The 18,249-nt window shown below is 37.3% G+C and overlaps 1 protein-coding gene across 7 annotated transcripts in view; it reads right to left on the reverse strand.

Moving 5' to 3' along the window:
- Positions 1-18,249, reverse strand: part of TMCC1 (transmembrane and coiled-coil domain family 1) — a 253,470-nt gene that overhangs the window by 54,982 nt on the left and 180,239 nt on the right. The window contains exon 1 of one of the 7 annotated variants that reach the window (XM_013054820.2): positions 4,772-5,307. The exons of 5 other annotated variants lie outside the window; for them this stretch is intronic. In XM_013054820.2, the coding sequence (XP_012910274.1) occupies positions 4,772-4,813 (42 nt within the window). In that variant the 5' untranslated portion in view covers positions 4,814-5,307. Of the gene's footprint in view, positions 1-4,771; positions 5,308-18,249 lie in introns of those variants that run through there. One more of the 7 variants, XM_013054829.2, reaches the window with a different exon arrangement.

Consider the following 18,249-nt stretch of genomic DNA (forward strand, 5'->3'; position numbering starts at 1 on the left):
CTCTCCTACCGCCTTCCCCCCTACATATGGGGATTAGAAATATAAACATGAAGATGACAATTATGGCAATAGAGAAGGGAGTTCTCTATGGTTGTATTTTCTGCCCTCTTGAAAATATATATTGAAGAGAAAATGTTTTCCCTCCTACCTCAAACCCTGTCCCCAGTCTACCTTACAACACACATTCCTGTCCATGCTCAAGGTAACAATATATAAACTGAAGTCCAAATGAACCCTACCTTTAGTTTAAAGGCCCACTGTTATTTAACTGGAATCAAATTATGGACACTCCTTATTCCCCGGCTGAAAATACTCTCCCTTTTCTAAACTTGTAAACAATACAGCTTTTCTATTTTGTATCATCTTCCTATTTTTAATTATTTTTGCAGGTTTTCATATTTTCTAATACAGACCATTAAGTCCTTAAGTCAAAGATGTGTCTTATGCATTACTGAACTCCTGAGACCACCAAGCACAATACTTTTTACTGAATGGTCAGTCACTGTTTCATTCTTATAGCAGGTGAGTTAATATTTGTAAAGTGGTTTGAATAGTGCCTGCACATGTAAGTTTATTAAATAAAATTAAAAAATGGACCAATTTTCCCTTTCTACTGAGTTTTTCCCATCAACATGATTTTTCCTATCTCCCACCATAACCTTCTTTTTGATCCCATTTCCTCTACCAGTTCTCTGCTCCCTATTGAAGTAAAACGCATTAAAATGGTCTAAAATTTAGTCTCCAAATTCCTCTCTTTCCATTCTCAAACTTACTCAACTTGTTTCAACCTCATCATTCTACCAAAAAAATGTTTGGGAAGATGACCAATTATCCCTACATTACTATATCCAAAGGTGAGCTCTTAGTCCTTACCTTACTTGACCTATCAGCATCATTTGACAGAGCTGCTGTTTCTCTCCCCCTATGAAGAATCCTCGATTTTTCTTATTCATCATGGGCCACTATTCCTCCTCCTGCTCTTCTCAAATAGGATTATTCAGGGCTTAGTTCTTGTTCCTCTACGCTCCTGTATTTACATTCATTCCCTCTCTTGTTAACTTCATCTAGTCTCTTAACTTTAAATACCATCTAAATTTGATATACCTCCTTCAATTATATTTTCAGCTCAGACCTCCTAAATTCCAGACTCATATAGTCATTCTCAGACATCAAACGGACATCTCAGACTTAACTCTTGCTCTTTCCCACAAAACCTGCCCCACCAGCAGACTTTATATCTCGTTATGACAAATCCATTCTTCCAGCCATTGAGGCTAAAATCCTTGTAGGCATCAATTTCTCTTTCGTAACTTACATCCAAACCACCAGAAAATTCAGTTGGCTGTACATTCAAAATACATCCCAAATCCAACCACTTCTTATTATCTTCACTTCTGCTATTTTAGTCTGAGCCATGATCATTATCTTGTCTGGGTTACTAGAATGGCCTCCTTACTGGTCTCCCTGGCCACCGTATAATCTATTCTCAGTACTAAGCCAGAACGACCCTTTAAAAATAAAAGTCAAATCATGTCACTTCTCTGCTTAAAATTCTTCATTGTATTGCTTTTACATTCAAAGAGAAAGCTAGTCCTTAAAAATGGCTTCAAGGGGATTTCTGATCTGGCCTTTCTCTTTACAATTTGACTTTCTCATGCCTTCCATCAAAAAGTGGAATCAATTTCTCCATCCTGTGACACTGGGTTTGGTCATGGACTTGGCTTCAGCCAAATGAAACATCAAATGTGGCACAACAGAGACTTGAAATGTGTTTGTATATCGAGGCTTGCTCTTGCTGCACTGGGATCCCCAGTAGGCTTTACATCTCAGTTAATGAAAAGTCCATCCTTACAACCGTGCAGGCTAAAATCCTTGTACCACAAGGAGACAGTCTCCACTAACAGCCAGAACCAATTATAAGGCACGTAAGGGGGACCATCTTAGACCACCAGCTCCATCCAAGCCACCCAGCAATGATACTGGCTTCCACGGAAGACCAGCACAAAACCATCCAACTAATCCCAGCCCAAATAGCTGACTCACAGAACTGTGAGCAAATAAAATAGTTGTTTTAAGTCACTCAGTTTTGGAGTGGTTTTACAGTAATAGACAACTGAGAAACTCTTATTACATCTTTGACACCCCAAATCCTACCACTCTTTCTTCCCTCTTGTTCTAGTTATACCAACTTCCCTTCCATTCTTTGTATATAATCAGGAACACTCCTGCTTTTGTTCTGGCTGTACCCTCTACTGGGAATGCTCACTTCTCAGACAGTTGTATGGCTAACCTGCTTATTCCTTTTAAGCCCTTCCTCAATGTCTCTTTTTTAATGAGGCTTACACTTACTATCTTTTTAAAAATAGCAGTCTACCCCCAGCCCTTCTAATCTCACTTACCCACTTTTATTGTTTTTATAGCCCATCCTTCTCTAACATACACCACAGTTTACTTATTGTGTTTACTATGTGTTGTCATCTTCCCCAACTAGAATGTAAGGTTCAAATGTGAGAGGAGTTTTATTTTATCTTTTAAAAGTTCACTGTTTGGAGCCCCTGGGTGGCTCAGTCATTAACTGTCTGTCTTTGGCTCAGGTTCTGATCCCAGGGTCCTGGGATTGAGCCCCACATCGGGCTCCCTGCTGGGCGGGAAGCCTGCTTCTCCCTCTCCCACTCCTCCTGCTTTTGTCTTTGTTCTCGCTGTCTCTCTCTGTGTCAAATAAATAAATAAATAAACTCTTTAAGGAAAAAAAAATTAAAAGCTCAGTTTGATACAGTGACAGCTCAATGTAAATAACACTTGTTTACAAGGTAAAGCATCTATATATGACCAAGTGATTACACATGTATGTTCTGAATTGCCATTATAAATTCTGGGCATTTGTACAGAAAACTTAAGCAACATCAACACTGGTAAGGGATTGTCTGGACTTTCTCCATTACATATATGAGTTAAACATACAGATGTGTGGTGATGCAGGGTTATTAAGAAAGGAAAAATGGAATTATTCGTCTTTAAAACTCATCAAATCTGGAGATACTGTAATCTCATTTAAAAAACAGATGTTAAAGTTCAACATTGTCCCGCTTTCTAAAATTCTCCATTTATTACCTAAAGTCAGAAGCATTTCTCCCTCAAATCTTCCTTCAAAATATTCATTCTGTAGTTTAGAATGAACTCTTAACAAAGCATGTTACAATCTCATGTAAGGAGGACATATATGAACCCCAATCTATAGCAGTTTGATGTACCCACATAGTCATATTAAGAATTAGAGATGCAGAGCAAGTATTTCATTTTTGAATATTTTAAATCATTGTTTCAATGACAGCATTTTAGTTCACCAGAGTCAATGAATAGTTTGTTAAGTGAGAGGGAGACATGGGGAGGGAAGCAAGAAAAGTTTCATCTACAATCTTTTAAGCAAATTTTCTCCACTTATGAATTAATACAACCATGGAGAAAATCAATTAAGAATGTTTAAATTATATTTCATGTTCCCCACCTCCCTGTCGACTGTCAGTAGGGGGGAAAAGAGTTAATTTCTGTTTTACTACCAGTCTCCACCTCCTATCCTTTGAGGGCTCTCCCACGAATTCTTTCTTTTTGACCAAACCATTCAACCTGAGCTAGCATTCTTAATAAAACACAGATAAGTAAACTGACCTTTTATAACCCCAGAACAAACAGAGATGTGCCAAGGTTTTAAAATCCAAGATACAGAACAAACAGAAAAAAAAAGGGTACAAAGCAGAGCCACAAATCTCCTAATGAAGGCAGTATTTAAATTATTATCCATAAATCATAAGAGAGTAATTTAATATCAAATTTCAGAGTAAAAAATCTGGACCTTAAATCCAATGGCTCAAGGGCAAATAGTATTAATGTATATCCATTTTAAAATCAGGTAAAACTATAAAAAAATCTGTTTTGCTTTAGTATTATCTCTTAGAAAATAGATATACCATTTATTGGCTCATTTATAGAACCAATTCAAAAAATCACGGTAAAATCAAGATCTGACCAAGTTTTCTACTGAAGATTACAGAACAAATGTGAAAATGGGGGTTGTGTTGCATAAAGCTGGATCATCTTCCTATCCAGTTGTATTTCAGAAATTTGTTCTTCTGATCTGAAGACATAAACTTTAGCACTGAGATACGTGCACACTGCTTTACAATTAGGAAAATTGCCAAGTCTTTGGGAAAAATACAGTGAAAACAAGTAGCTGAATGATAAGAACCTTTGTTTTTAATGTGAGAAATATTTCAAATGGATCTAATCCAAGTTCTTATTTGTTATGCATGCCTAGCATCTTCAAATTTAACCCAAGCTTTTCCTAAGCTGCCAAAGGCAAATGAACTCTCTTGTTCACTGAAGGAAACACTTATTTTCTGATAACTTTTCTGCCTGAGAGAGTGAGGCTGACATTTACTCTGCACTGAAGCAGCCCATCACACAGGAGTCGGAACACTCCAGTATGATCTGAGCATGCCCACACCGTCAAAAGAGTGCTCTGTACATTCCGCCCAAATAGCTTTGGGCAAAATGAACAACTGGGAAACACATAACATGCTTCTTGATTATTGCAACCTCACACAAATCAGTCCAAAAATAGCAAATGCCCATGGCTGAGATCTACTACTGAAAAATGCTGAGTTTCAGCAGCTCAAAGCATTTCCTGTGTCTATCTATTCAACCAGCCCCCACTTAAAGCTGTAGAATTATAGGATTAAGGAAGAGTTTTTTAAAAAAAAAGACAGATACACACACATATACAACATACGGTTTCCGAGGAGAGTGAGGGTTCCATGCTTGTAAGGGAGAAAGAGGAGGAATATGCCGAATAACCCTCGGGTTTCTCCCAGATTTGAACATGCTGTACTGTGGCATGAGGTCAGCAGAGACTGACTCCAGCCCTGTGAGGCTGAATTCTACCCTGACAAAGCAGTATCACTGTAATATGAAGCAAAAGGATCCAGGGCATGTTGGCAGCTGTACAGAGTGGCTGTTCTAGAAAGTAATGGCAATTCTAAAACAAGAGATCTATGCTGTCACATGAGATAATCTTCAGCCCAGTTAAGCAATAAGCACCAAAAATACTTGAATCCTAAACACAGGCAGCTCAAAATATTAAAAGGTAGGAAAGAACTTTGCTCCTTAAACCTATTTTGTATCTGGAGGAGACGAACAGGAAGTGGGAAACTTGAAGAGCTATTGGTTGATTTGATTTATATCACTAATATTATATTGATCTTGGTCTGGGTTGAGGCACAGTCTTCTGGACACTGTGACCTAGGTGAGAAGTCCCAAACCTTCTCTGTGATTTTACAATAGAGCAGGGAAAATATCTTGAAAATATATTTTTGGTAATGCATATACACCAAAATTGAAGATAAGGTAAATAATCTCATTTCTCACACATATCCAGAAGGCAAAGGTTGCACAAACCTAATGAACATTATTGTTTTTCTTTAGGTCACCAAGAATCCATGTAAGTGTACTGTTAGAAATTCTACCCTGAAATAAGGGGAATACTAAAAAAAAGTCTTATGCAGGAAAAGGAGCCAGAACATGGTATTTCTGCCAAGAGAAAATATGAGACAGTGCACATATAATCCTTTAAATTTTGTGGTCTCCCTTACATTATAAAAGTTCTACTCCAGACCAGAAGTGACCCAATTGTTTAATAAATAAAATTTAGCCAGGAAATAGCAGTAAACACAGGATACAGAGACAAAACAAAACTGTATTAAAGTACTACCACAAGGTAAATTAAGTTCTTCAACAGTTCAGTATTAGCATAGATTAAACGAAGTTAGAATTTAATTTTTTTTAAAGTGGGCTGCATGCCCAACGTGGGGCTTGAACTCACAATCCCGAGATCAAGAGTCACATGCTCTATGGACTGACCCAGCCAGGTGCCCCATTAAACTAAAATTTTAAGTAAGTTGAAAATTTACCTTATGGCATACTACTGCTTAAAAAAAAGTCTTTCAAAACTCTCTGTTACTTACATAAAAAACAAACAAACAGCCAGGCATGCCACATAATGATCCTGATGATTAGGTCTCTTCCTGCTTTTCCCATTTTATCTCCTCTGTGTTCCATTCATTTGAACTACCCATTACTGCCATTTTACAGGAATAGAAATGGAAAAGCGGGAAGGTTAATAACTTGCTCAGACTTAAATGGCTAAGGCTAGGATTTAAACTACATATACAATTCTCACTCCACACTCTTACCTATTACGCAAATTATGTTTACAATAAGAATTCTATATTTAAGGAATCAGTAGAGACAGAATATGAGCACCCACAATAGAAAAGTGAATCACTGTAGGTTGGAGAAAAGTTTCAAAGAAAGAGGTAGAACTTAAACTGAGCTGTTCATTCAAATACTTGAGGCACTGTTCTGGAAAAGCATCAAAGAACAAACATATGCCTCCATGCTAGCTGGGGAAGATAGACAATAAACAAATATAATAAATATATATCCATTGGTGATGAGTGGTATGAAGAAAAATAGAGCAGTATAAACAGGACAGAGGATGACGGGCCTCTCTGATAAAATAACATCTGACCAGAGATCTGAATGCAAATATGCAGATATCTGGGGAAAGGTAGTCCAGGGAGAGACACCAAGTTCAAAGGCCTTGAGGCAGGAATGGATTTGGTGTGCACAAAGATTGCCAAGGAGGATGAGACTAAGAGAGGCTGAAACTAAGGGAGGTAAAATAGAAAATAAGGACAGAAAGGGTTGGTGGATGAAAGCGGACTGTGTATGACACTGTAGGCTACTGTAAGGAAGTCAATGGGAGTCTTGAGCAGAGTTAGGAAAGATTTTAGGTTTTAACAGGATCACTCAGAGTAAAGAACAGACAATGCTGGAGTTAAATGAGGGCTGGGGCATGGGAGAGTGCTTAGGAGACTATTAAAATAGTCCACACAAAACAACTTAAGTCAAGTACCTATGGCATGTTATCTGACATCCACTGAGGGAGCAAAAAACAGGTATTAACAAATACATAATGCGAGTAGGGTGGGAGGGTAAGGAAGAAAGATATAAAGGCTTTTCACTTACAAGATACACTAGTTTTAATTTTGTAAGTATTAGGTCACCAATATTGGACTTAAAAAGGAGATATACCAGATTTGATTATTTATAGGTTTCTAGGTTTCCAATCAAGGTTTTTTTTGGATGTATACTTGTACCTGAACACCTAATAGGTGATCTTACCATTTCTAATACAATTTTTCCATTCATTAAGAATTGTACTTAAGATGTAATTCAACATCTTACTAAGTTTAGGAAACTTAAAAAATAAGTTGATTAAAAATAATCACCAGGGCACCTGGGTGGCTCAGAGGGTTAAGCCTCTGCCTTCGGCTCAGGTCATGGTCCCAGGGTCCTGGGATCGAGCCCCGCATCGGGCTCTCTGCTCAGTAAGGAGCCTGCTTCTCCTTCTCTCAGCCTGCTACTCTCTGCCTATTTGTGATCTCTCTGTCAAATAAATAAATAAAATCTTAAAAAAAAAAATTAAAAAAAAATCACCAAATAGGAGAAACTATTACTGGATAGTTTCAGAAGAGGTGGTTTTAAAATACTGGATATTCAGCTTTCCATATTAATAAAATTTTGCTTTAGATAATTTTACAGGGATTTCCGAAAGAACAATTTACTTTGAACATGAGGTTTTGTGTTGATATCTAGACTGTTGAAGGAAATTTTGATTCCTGTTATAGGATATACAGGGAAGTGCCCAGAGAGGTCATTATCAATTGAAAAGGAATAATTGTATGTTTTGGAGTTCTGAGCTTTTTTCTTATGATCTAAACAGAAAGTCAACAGAAAATACATTTGAGAGGGCAATAAAACATTTCTTTGGTGGCTTTTTATTCCACCGTGAAGCTAGGAGACATGAACTAATGTTTTTTATTTCCTTCTATGAACCAGAACAGGGACAGAAGGAAGAATCTGATAAGTTATATAAACCTGTACAGATATAGCACTATATAGCTTCAGCCTTTAGGCCAAAAATGAATAGTCCATTAGTAGGGGGACAAAAGAAGTTCAGCATTCATACCTCATCTACAAAGGAAATATGTGACTAAAAAAGGGATGAAACTGTTACACCCCTAAATTACTCTCCAAAGTCCAAAACAAAATTTTTTGAGAGGAGAGATGGATCCTGTATTAATTTATTAAATAAGTATTACCATGTGCCAGGCCCTGTTTCTGGCATTTAGGGAGGAAACAGTGAATAATATGAACAAGTCTTGCTTGCTACTGACATTAGAGATCACTTGCATTTTCTAGACTACAATATTTCTCAACATTTTGTAAAAACTCACACCCCTCTTCAGTACCTTCTCATTCTATATACTATGTACTCTCCCCAGCCTAGAATCTTCGTTTTGATTTCTGTAATTTATATTGTGGAAACAAGAATTGTACTGACTTCTCCCCTCCCTTGCAAGTCATACATCTCCATCAGAGAGCCTGGTCTCTAAAGCCTTCTAGGGATGTTATGAAGCACTATTCAGATCAAACACCTCATTTGTGGTATGAAAGCCAAGATACTGAAAGAAGTGAAGGGTGCGGTAGTGGCCAGATCAGATCTAGAATCCATCTCTTCTACTTCTCTGTTTATGTTCTTTCTACTACACCATGCTATTGTCCTCTTACCATCTTGTTCCTACTTCATGCATTCACTCCATAGTAATCTGATTTCTTGTGTTTACCACTGCTTAAAAACAAAGGAATAAAGAAATGAGCAAAAAACAAAAGCACCCTCAATTTCTGCAATACTCATTTTGTAGGCTGTTTCTGGTTTAGTATTTGTGCCTTATATCTTCACTACATAAAAACCTCATGGAAGCTTTTTGTTTTGGACAAATTACTTCTTCGGATGCTATCTGACTATGTGTTCAAAAAGGTTCCTTTCTATCCCCAAAATTAATCCCAAGGTTGTCTGCAGTGCTATGTGAGCTCTTTTGTGTTTTTTTAAAACTGATATAATCAATACATATAACATTGTATTAGTTCTAGGTATATAACACAATAATCTGATATATGGATATGTTGCAAAATGATTATCACAGTAAGTTAATTAACATCCATAACCATGTATGGTTACAAAAAAATTTTCCTTCTGATGAGAACTTTTAAGATCCACTCCCAGCATCCTTCTTGTGAGTGCTTTTGGAGCCCCATTCCCTATACGGAGAGTCAATTAATGATAGAGTTATGGGGGAAAGTAATTGGGTACACAAAGAACAAATTCAAATCTCTCTCAAGATGTGGGTCTAGAGGGCACCTGGGTGGCTCAGTCAGCTCAACAGCTGCCTTCAGCTCAGGTCATGATCTCAGGGTCCTGGGATCAAGCCCCCATCAGGCTCCCTGCTCAGCAAGGAGTCTCCTTCTCCCTCTGCCCCACCCCCCACTCGTGCATGCGTGTGCTTTCATATAAGTAAGTAAATAAGTAAATAAATAAATAAAATCTCTTCTAAAAAGATGTGGGTCTATAATTGTTGACACTTAAAGGAAAACAGCACACTTTCAACATACTTCAATCACAGTTTACATTTTTTTAAGTAACAGACCATCTTTAATTTCTCCCTCTTAGATACTGGAGTCTCAATGTTTTTGTTGAAGGAGTATGGATAATCTGGAAGGAAAGGTTTTTTGTTTTTTAAATAAAACAAAAAGCACTCACCATGTGTGAAAGACATTAATTTGGAGGCCCCTAATGAGCCAGCACTCCTCATATTAATGCCCTGTACCTTCCTACGCCAAATCTGGGTTTGGTGACAGGACTAGTACAGCAAATGGGGCTTTAGTCAGCATGATGCAGAGACCTGTTAAGTGCTTGGAAACTGGAGACTGTTCTTTTGAACACTCCATGGAACCCACTGGCCATTCTGCAAAAAAGCCCAACCAGCCATATAGAATACTAAGAATGGAAGAATCAAGGTTGCTGGACAAATGCCAGAGCTAAATTCTAAGCCAATGGCTAATACATATTACTAGTCATGTGAGTGAGGCCATTTGGACCTTCTGGGCATCTCAATATTCCAGTCAACACAAAGGAAAGCAGAAGAACCACGTGGTCAGTCCACATAATCATTACATATAAATAAGTTGTCACTTTATGCCATTAAGCTTTTTAAAAATGTTTTAAATTAGCACTATAAAATTAACTTTTCAGACATATGTACAGTTCTACGAATATTAAAACAGGCATAGATTCACGTAACGATCAGCATAATCAGAATAAAGAGCAATTCCATTGCTCTAAAAGACTCCCTTGTGAAAAATGTTCAGCATTACTAATCACTGGGGAAAGCAAATCAAAACCACAACGAAATACCACCTTAAAACAGTCAGAATGGCTAGTGATGAAAAAGGAATAAGTGCGGGTGAGGATGTGGAGAAAAGGAAACCCTTATTTACTGTAGTGGGGCGGAGCGGGGGGGGGGGGAGGAGGCTGGCAGTGTGTAAACTGGTATTACCACTGTGGAAAACAGTATTATAAATAGAACTAAGGAGGTTCCTGGGTGGCTTAGCTGTTTGAGCCTCTGACTCTTGATTTTGGCTCAGGGCTATGGGGTCAAGCTCTGTGTAAGGCTCTGCACTCAGTGCAGAGTCTGCTTGTTCCTCTCCCTCTGCTCCTCCACCCCCCTCAAATAAATAAATAAAAATCCTAAAAAAACAAAAACAAAAACAGAATTACCATATGATCTAGTAATTCCACTACTGGAACCTAAAGAAAACAAAAATACTAATTCAAACAGATATATGTACCCCTATGTTCACTGCAGCATTATTAACAATAGCCAACATAGGGAAGCCATCCAAGTGTTAAATGATCAACAAATAGATAAAGAAGATATGGTACATAAATACAGTGGGATATTAACCATTAAAAAAAGTACAAAATCCTGCCATTTGCGACAACATGGATGGACCTAGAGGGAATTTTGTTAAATGAAATAAATCAGACAAATATCATATGATTTCACTTATATGTGGAATATAAAAACCAAAATGAACAACAACAACAAAACCCAAAAAACCAAACAGACTCTTAAAATACTCTTAGAGAACAAACCAGTGGTTGCCAGAGATGAGGTAGTGGCGGGGTTGGGGTGTGTGTGTGTGAAACAGATTAAGGGGTACAAAGTTCCTGTTATAAAATAAGTCACAGAGGGCGCCTGGGTGGCTCAGTGGGTTAAGCCGCTGCCTTCAGCTCAGGTCATGATCTCAGGGTCCTGGGATCTAGTCCCGCATCGGGCTCTCTGCTCAGCAGGGAGTCTGCTTCCTCCTCTCTCTCTCTGCCTGCCTCTCTGCCTACTTGTGATCTCTGTCAAATATATAAATAAAATCTTAAAAAAACAAAAAAAACCCTACTTTAAAAAAATAAATAAAATAAGTCACCGAGATGAGAAGTACAGTATAGGAAATATAGTCAATGATACTGTAAAAATTGAAGGGTAACAAATGGTGACTGCACTTATCACAGTGAGCACTGAGTATTGTAAAGAACTGTCGAATCAATATGCTGTACACCTGAAACTAATGTAACACTGTATGTCAGTTATACACCATAAATAAATAAATAAATAAATAAATGGCTCCCTTGTATAGTCACACCTAACCCCATCACTAATGCATAATCCATTCTTTTCACCATGATTTTTTCTTTTTTGAGAATGTGATATCAACAGAATCATATAGTATATAACTTTTTTTTTTTTAAGATTTTATTTATTTATTTGACAGAGAGAAATCACAAGTAGACGGAGAGGCGGGAAGCAGGCTCCCTGCTGAGCAGAGAGCCTGATGCAGGACTCGATCCCAGGACCCTGAGATCATGACCTGAAATGAAGGCAGCGGCTTAACCCACTGAGCCACCCAGGTGCCCTAGTATATAACTTTTGAGATGATTTCTTTTACTCAGCACAACATCTGTGACACACATCCAGGATAGCAGAGAGCCTGATGCAGGACTCGATCCCAGGACCCTGAGATCATGACCTGAAATGAAGGCAGCGGCTTAACCCACTGAGCCACCCAGGTGCCCTAGTATATAACTTTTGAGATGATTTCTTTTACTCAGCACAACGTCTGTGACACACATCCAGGATACTGTATGTATCAATAGCTATTTCTTTTTATTGTTGAGTAGTAGTCCACTATATGGATATGCCACAGTTTGTTTATCCATTCACTTGCTGAAGGGCATTTGGATGGTTTCTACTTCTTGGCAATTATGAATAGAGCTGCTCTAAACAGTGGCATGAAGAATTTTGTGGAAATGTAAGTTTTCACTTCTATAGGTTAAAAACCTGGGAATGGAATTGTTGGGTCATATGTTAAGCATACATTTAACTTAAAAAGAAAATCACCAAAATGTTTTCCAGAGTAGATGTACCTTTTTCCTTTCCTATAAACAATGCATTAGGGTTATTTGCCTGTGTCCTTGTCAGTATCTGAAATGGTCAGTTTTCATTTGTGCCATTAGACCAGTAGTATCTCATCCTGGTTTTAATTTGCATTTCCCTAAGAGCTAATAATGCTAAATATTTTTCATTTATTTATTTACCACCATACATCTTCTTTGGTAAACAGACTATTTAAGATATTCAAATTCAACAATTTTTCAAATGGGTTGTTTTATTCCTGGTCAGTTTTGACAGTTTTAAAAATATACTCTGAATATATGGTCTTTGTCAGATATGCGATCTGCAAAATTTCCTTCCAGGCTATAGCATGCCTTCTCACTCTCTTAATAGTGTTTTTCATCATTAAAACAAATTTTTTAAAAAATTTTGTTAAATTCCTTTTTATTTTTTAATGTTATGAATTGCACTTAAGGTGTCATACTTAAAAACATTTTGCCTCATCCTTTTCTATGTATTCCTATGAAGGTTTTATGTTTTACAGATGGATTTATGAATTATTTTGAGTTAATTTTTATATAAAGTGTAAGATCTACATAGAGGCTCATATTTTTGCATGTGGATGTCAAATTTGTCCAAAATCTTTTTTAAAACACTAGCGACTTTCCATTGAATTATCTTTGCATTTTAATGAAAAATGAATTGGTGATATTTAGTGGTTCTATTTTTGGACTTCCTATTCTGTTCCAGCAATCTATCCTTTTGCCAATGTGATACCATCTTGATTACTGTAGCTTTGTGATAAATCTTGAAACTGGATAGGATTAATTCACTCAGCTTAACCTTCTTTCACAAAATTGATTTGTCTACTCTAGTTCCTCTGCCTTTTCATATAAATTTGAGATAATCTTGTCTATAATTACAAAAAAATTTTGCTAAGATTTTTTTACTGGAATTGTATAAATCTATGAAACTGGACAGAAATGACATTTTTAGAATGCTGAGTCCTCCAATCCATGAATATATCTCTGTATTTTTTTATCTTTAATTTCTTTCATCAGTGTTTTACAATTTCAGCATAGAAATCCTGCAATATGATTTTTATACTTATACTTCAGTATTTTTCTCTTGACGCCAACTGTTCACTGCAAGTATATAAAAGCTCAATTGTTTTGTGTGGGTTGGCACTGTTCTCTTTAGATCTTGCTAAACTCACTTATTAGTTTTTAGAATTTTTTTCTGGATTCCTTGGGATTTTCTATGTAAGCAGTGCCGTAGCTATGAGCATAGACAGTTTTATTTCTTCTTTTTCCATCTGTATGCCTTTTATTTATTTTTCTTGCCTAACTGTACTGGCTAGCACTTCAAGTACAATGTTAAAATAGTAGTGGTCAGAGAGGACATCCTTGCCTTCTACCCACTTTTAAAATGTAACGATTCAGGGTTAACCATTATGTATGATGTCAGTTGCAGCTAAAAATTTTTTTTGTTAGATGCCTAATCAGTTGAAGAGATTTCCTTCTACTCCTAGTTTGCTGAGAGTTTCAAATAATGAATGGTTAATAAGTTTTGTCAAATGCTTTTCCTGTATCAAATGAAATATGGCTTTATTTGGGTTGTCAATATTGTGAATTATATTGTTTAATTTTCAAATACTAAACTAGTACTGCATTCCTGATACAAACTATATTTGGTCATGATATATTCTTTATATACATTGTTATGTTCAATTTGTTAGTACTTTGTGGAGTATTTTCTCACCTATGTTTATGAGAGATATTGGTCTGTTTTGTCCTCTTGTATAGCTTTTGTCTGGTTTTGATATCAGAGTAATGCTGGCCTCATAAAATGGAGTTCTTGTCTCTCTTATTTTCTGTAAGAAATCACAGAGAGTTGGTATATTTCCAGAAATGTGTGGTAGAATTTGCCAGTGACTTTATGTAATTTTTTTCCCAGAATGTTTTGAACTACAAATTTCATTTCTTTAATAGTTCTAGAACTACTCAAGCTATCTTTTCAACTTAGATGAGTTTTGGTAGTTCACTGAGAATTTAGTCTCCTCCATTAAGTTGCTGATTTATGTATTTCAAGTTGTTTATAGTAGTTCCTTATCATCTTTCTGATGTCTGTGGGTTTATAGTGATATCTTCTCTTTCATTCTGGACTTTAGTTCTTCATATCTGCCATCATCATCTTGCTAGAGATTTATCAATTTAAAAAAAATTTTTTTTAAAAGATTTTATTTATTTGACAGACGGAGATCACAAGTAGGCAGAGAGGCAGGCAGAGAGAGAGGAGGAAGCAGGCTCCCTGCTGAGCAGAGAGCCCGATGCGGGGCTAGATCCCAGGATCCTGGGATCATGACCTGAGCCGAAGGCAGAGGCTTTAACCCACTGAGCCACCCAGGTGCCCCTCAATTTTTAAAAAAAATTTTAAAAAGATTTTATTTGAGAAAAAGAGAGAAAGAGAGAGAGCGCACGTGAGCAGGGGGAAGAGAGAGAAGCAGGGTAGGGAACCGGATTTGGGGCTTGATCCCAGGCCCCTGCGATCACGACCTGAGCCAAAGGCAGATGCTTAACTTACTGAGTCACCCAGGTGCCCTGAGATTTATCAATTTTATTAATCCTTTTTATGAGCCAGCTTTTATTTTCACTCCAATGTTCCTTCGTTTTAAGTTCCATTGGTTTCTACTCTTATTTTTATTACCTCCTTCCTTTGCTTGCTTTGGGTTTATTGGTTTTTTTAAAAGATTTTATTTATTTATTTGATAGAGAGCGATCACAAGCAGGCAGAGAGGCAGGCAAGAGAGAGAGAGGAAGAAGCAGGCTCTCCACTGAGCAGAGAGCCCGACAAGGGCCTCCATCCTGACCATGACATGAGCCGAAGGCAGAGGCCTAAACCACTGAGCCACCCAGGTACCCAGGTTTATTGTTTTTACACTTCTTCAGATTTGTTAAGGCTGGTGCTTAGATTGTTGATTTGATACCTGTTTTCTTATGTAAGTTTTTAATGTTATAAATTACTCTCTACTACTTTAGCTCTGCCCTCTGCTCAGGTCATGATCTCAGGGTCCTGGGATCCAGCCCTGCATCGGGCTCTCAGCTCAGCGGGGAGTCCCCCCCCCCCGCCCCACCTCTGCCTACTTGTAATCTGTCAAATAAATAAATAAAATCTTCTAAAAAAAATGACTGATTGAAAGCACGCATGCAGTGGGGAAGAGGAAAGGGAGAGAAAAACTGAAGTAGACTCCATATTCAGTGCGTATCTGAGGCAGGGCTCCATCTCACAACACTGAGATCACAACCTGAGCCTAAACCAAGAGTCAGACGCTTAACCAACTGCGCCACCGAGGCGCCCATCCCCCAAATTTTTACTATGTGTTTTTAATGTTTTCAATTTCTCTCAGCTCAAAATACTTTCCAATTTCCTCTGAGACTTTCTCTTTGACCCATGAATTATTTAGAAGTACGCTATTTCACATCTAAATGTATTTAGGTATCTTCCTGTTATCTTTATGTTATTGTTTCCTAGTCTAACTCTCCTATGGTCAGAGAACATACCTTATTTCAATTCTTTTAAAAATTTTCAGGTTAGTTTTATCATACATGATAGGGCCTATCTTGACTGGTACCCGGGGACTTGAAAAAATATATATTCTGGGGCTGTTTTGTTTAAAGTGTTTCATACACATCAACAGTGGAAGGTGCTACTTGGCTCTTTTTTCAAGATTTTATTTATTTATTTGAGAGAGAGAGAGAAAGAGCAGGGAGAAGGGGTGAGAAAGAACTAGAGTCCCCCTGCTGAGCAGGGAGCCTGACACAGGGCTCAATCCCAGAACCCTGAAATCATGACCTGAACTGAAGGCAGATGCTTAACTGACTGAGCCACCCAGGCACACCTAGTTCTTTTATATACTTGCCAATTTTCTGCCTACTAGGTTCTATAGATCACCGAGAGAGGAGTGCTGAAGCCTCTAACTGTAATTATGGATTTATCTCCCTTTTCAGTTCTATCCATTTTTTTCTTCCAGTATTCTCAAGCTCTCTTATTAGGAGAGCATTTAATATTTTATGTACATATACAGTTTTAGAGCTGTTATGTTTCCTTGGTGAACTATTTTTAATCCTTATGTATTATCTTTATTTCTAGTATTTCTAGTAATTTTCCTTGCTCTGAAGTCTACACTCAAGCTTTTTTTTTTTTTTTTTAAAGATTTATTTATCCTAGAGACAGAGAGAGAGAGAGACAGAGTGTGTGACTGCACGTGCAGGGTGAGGGGCAGAGGGAAAGGGAGAGAGAGAGAATCCACACATAGACTTTCTGGCTGAGCATAGAGCTCAGGGCAGGGCTCATCCTAGGACCCAGTGATCATAACCCCCGCTGAAACCTAGAGTCAGCTGCTCAACTGACTGAGCCACCTAAGTGCCCTGAAATACACCTTTCTCTGCCCCTTTTCCTGTAACTTATTTACATCATTATATTTGAAGTAAATTTTTTAAAGAAGCAGGAGATAATCAGAGTAGTTGTTTTTTTTTCATCCACTCTGGGGGCACCTGGGTGGCTTAGTCAGTTGAGCTGCCAACTCCTGGTTTTTGGTTCAGGTCATGATCTCAGGGTTCTGAGAATGAGCCCTGCAACTGGGTTTCACACTCAGCATGCAATCTGCTTGAGATTTTCTCTCTCTCCCTCTGCCCCTCCCTGCTCACACTCTCTAAAATTAATGAATATATCTTTTTAAAAAATCCACGCTGATAAGCTGTCATTTACTTGGCATGTTTACATCATTTACATTTACTGAAATTACCAATATGTTTGAATTCAGGTCTCCAATTTTATTATTTGTTTTCTGTCTGTCCATCCTCTGTTTTTCATTCCATGTTTTTTTTCTCCCTTCTTGGTCTCTTCTGGGTTATCTGAACAGTTCTTAGTATTTAATTTAATTTTTTATTAACATATACTACTCGTTTCAGGGGTACAGGTCTGTGATTTTTAAGTCTTACACAATTCACAGCATGTACCATAGCACATACCCTTCCCAGTGTCTACCACCCAATCACCCCAACCCTCCTACCCACCATCCCCCTCCAGCAACCCACAGCCTTAGTATTTCATTTTAATCTACTGGGTTTTTTACTACATATTTTTGGGAGGTCAGGTTTTGTTTTTTTTTTTTTGTCGTTGCTCTAGGGATCACAATATATACATGTAACTTTCACAGACTACTTAAAATTAACATTTTACCACTTTAAGTTAAAGTACAAACCTTATCATCATCACCATTTTAGGTTCTTTTACCCTCTCTTCATACGTATTATGTATTTATATATAGTGAAAATCCTATTATTGATTTAGAATTCTTTGCTTTCTACTGTTAATTGAAGAATTCAAGAGAAGTATAAATATTTTACAGCAGGATCTAGTAGCTGTAAATTCTTTATTTTATCCTCATCCATGAGGGATACTTTTGCTAGACATAAAACCTTAAGTTGATACCTCTACCACCAGCACTTTAAAAATGTAATTCTACTTCTTTCTGTCATCAAGATTTCTGATGAGAAATATGAAGTCATTTGAACAATTGTTTCCCTGTAAGCACTACATCCTTTTTCTCTGCTTTTGAGATTTTTTTTTTCCCTTTGGTTTTGGTGTCATGATAGTTTTAGTTATTATGTGTTTGGGTGTGGGTTTGTCTTTATCCTTTTTAGGATTTCCTGTATCTATAAGCTTAAATCTTGAATCTATAGGTTTAGGTTATTTGTCAAATTTGGGAAGTATCTAAGCATTGTTTCTTCAAATAAATTTTCTGCACCACTTCTTCACCTCTCCTGTTGGAACTTTAATGACA

Source organism: Mustela putorius, unplaced genomic scaffold (genome assembly GCF_011764305.1).
Source record: "Mustela putorius furo isolate JIRA1106 unplaced genomic scaffold, ASM1176430v1.1 tig00003850_pilon_pilon_pilon, whole genome shotgun sequence".
Lineage (NCBI taxonomy): Eukaryota > Metazoa > Chordata > Mammalia > Carnivora > Mustelidae > Mustela > Mustela putorius.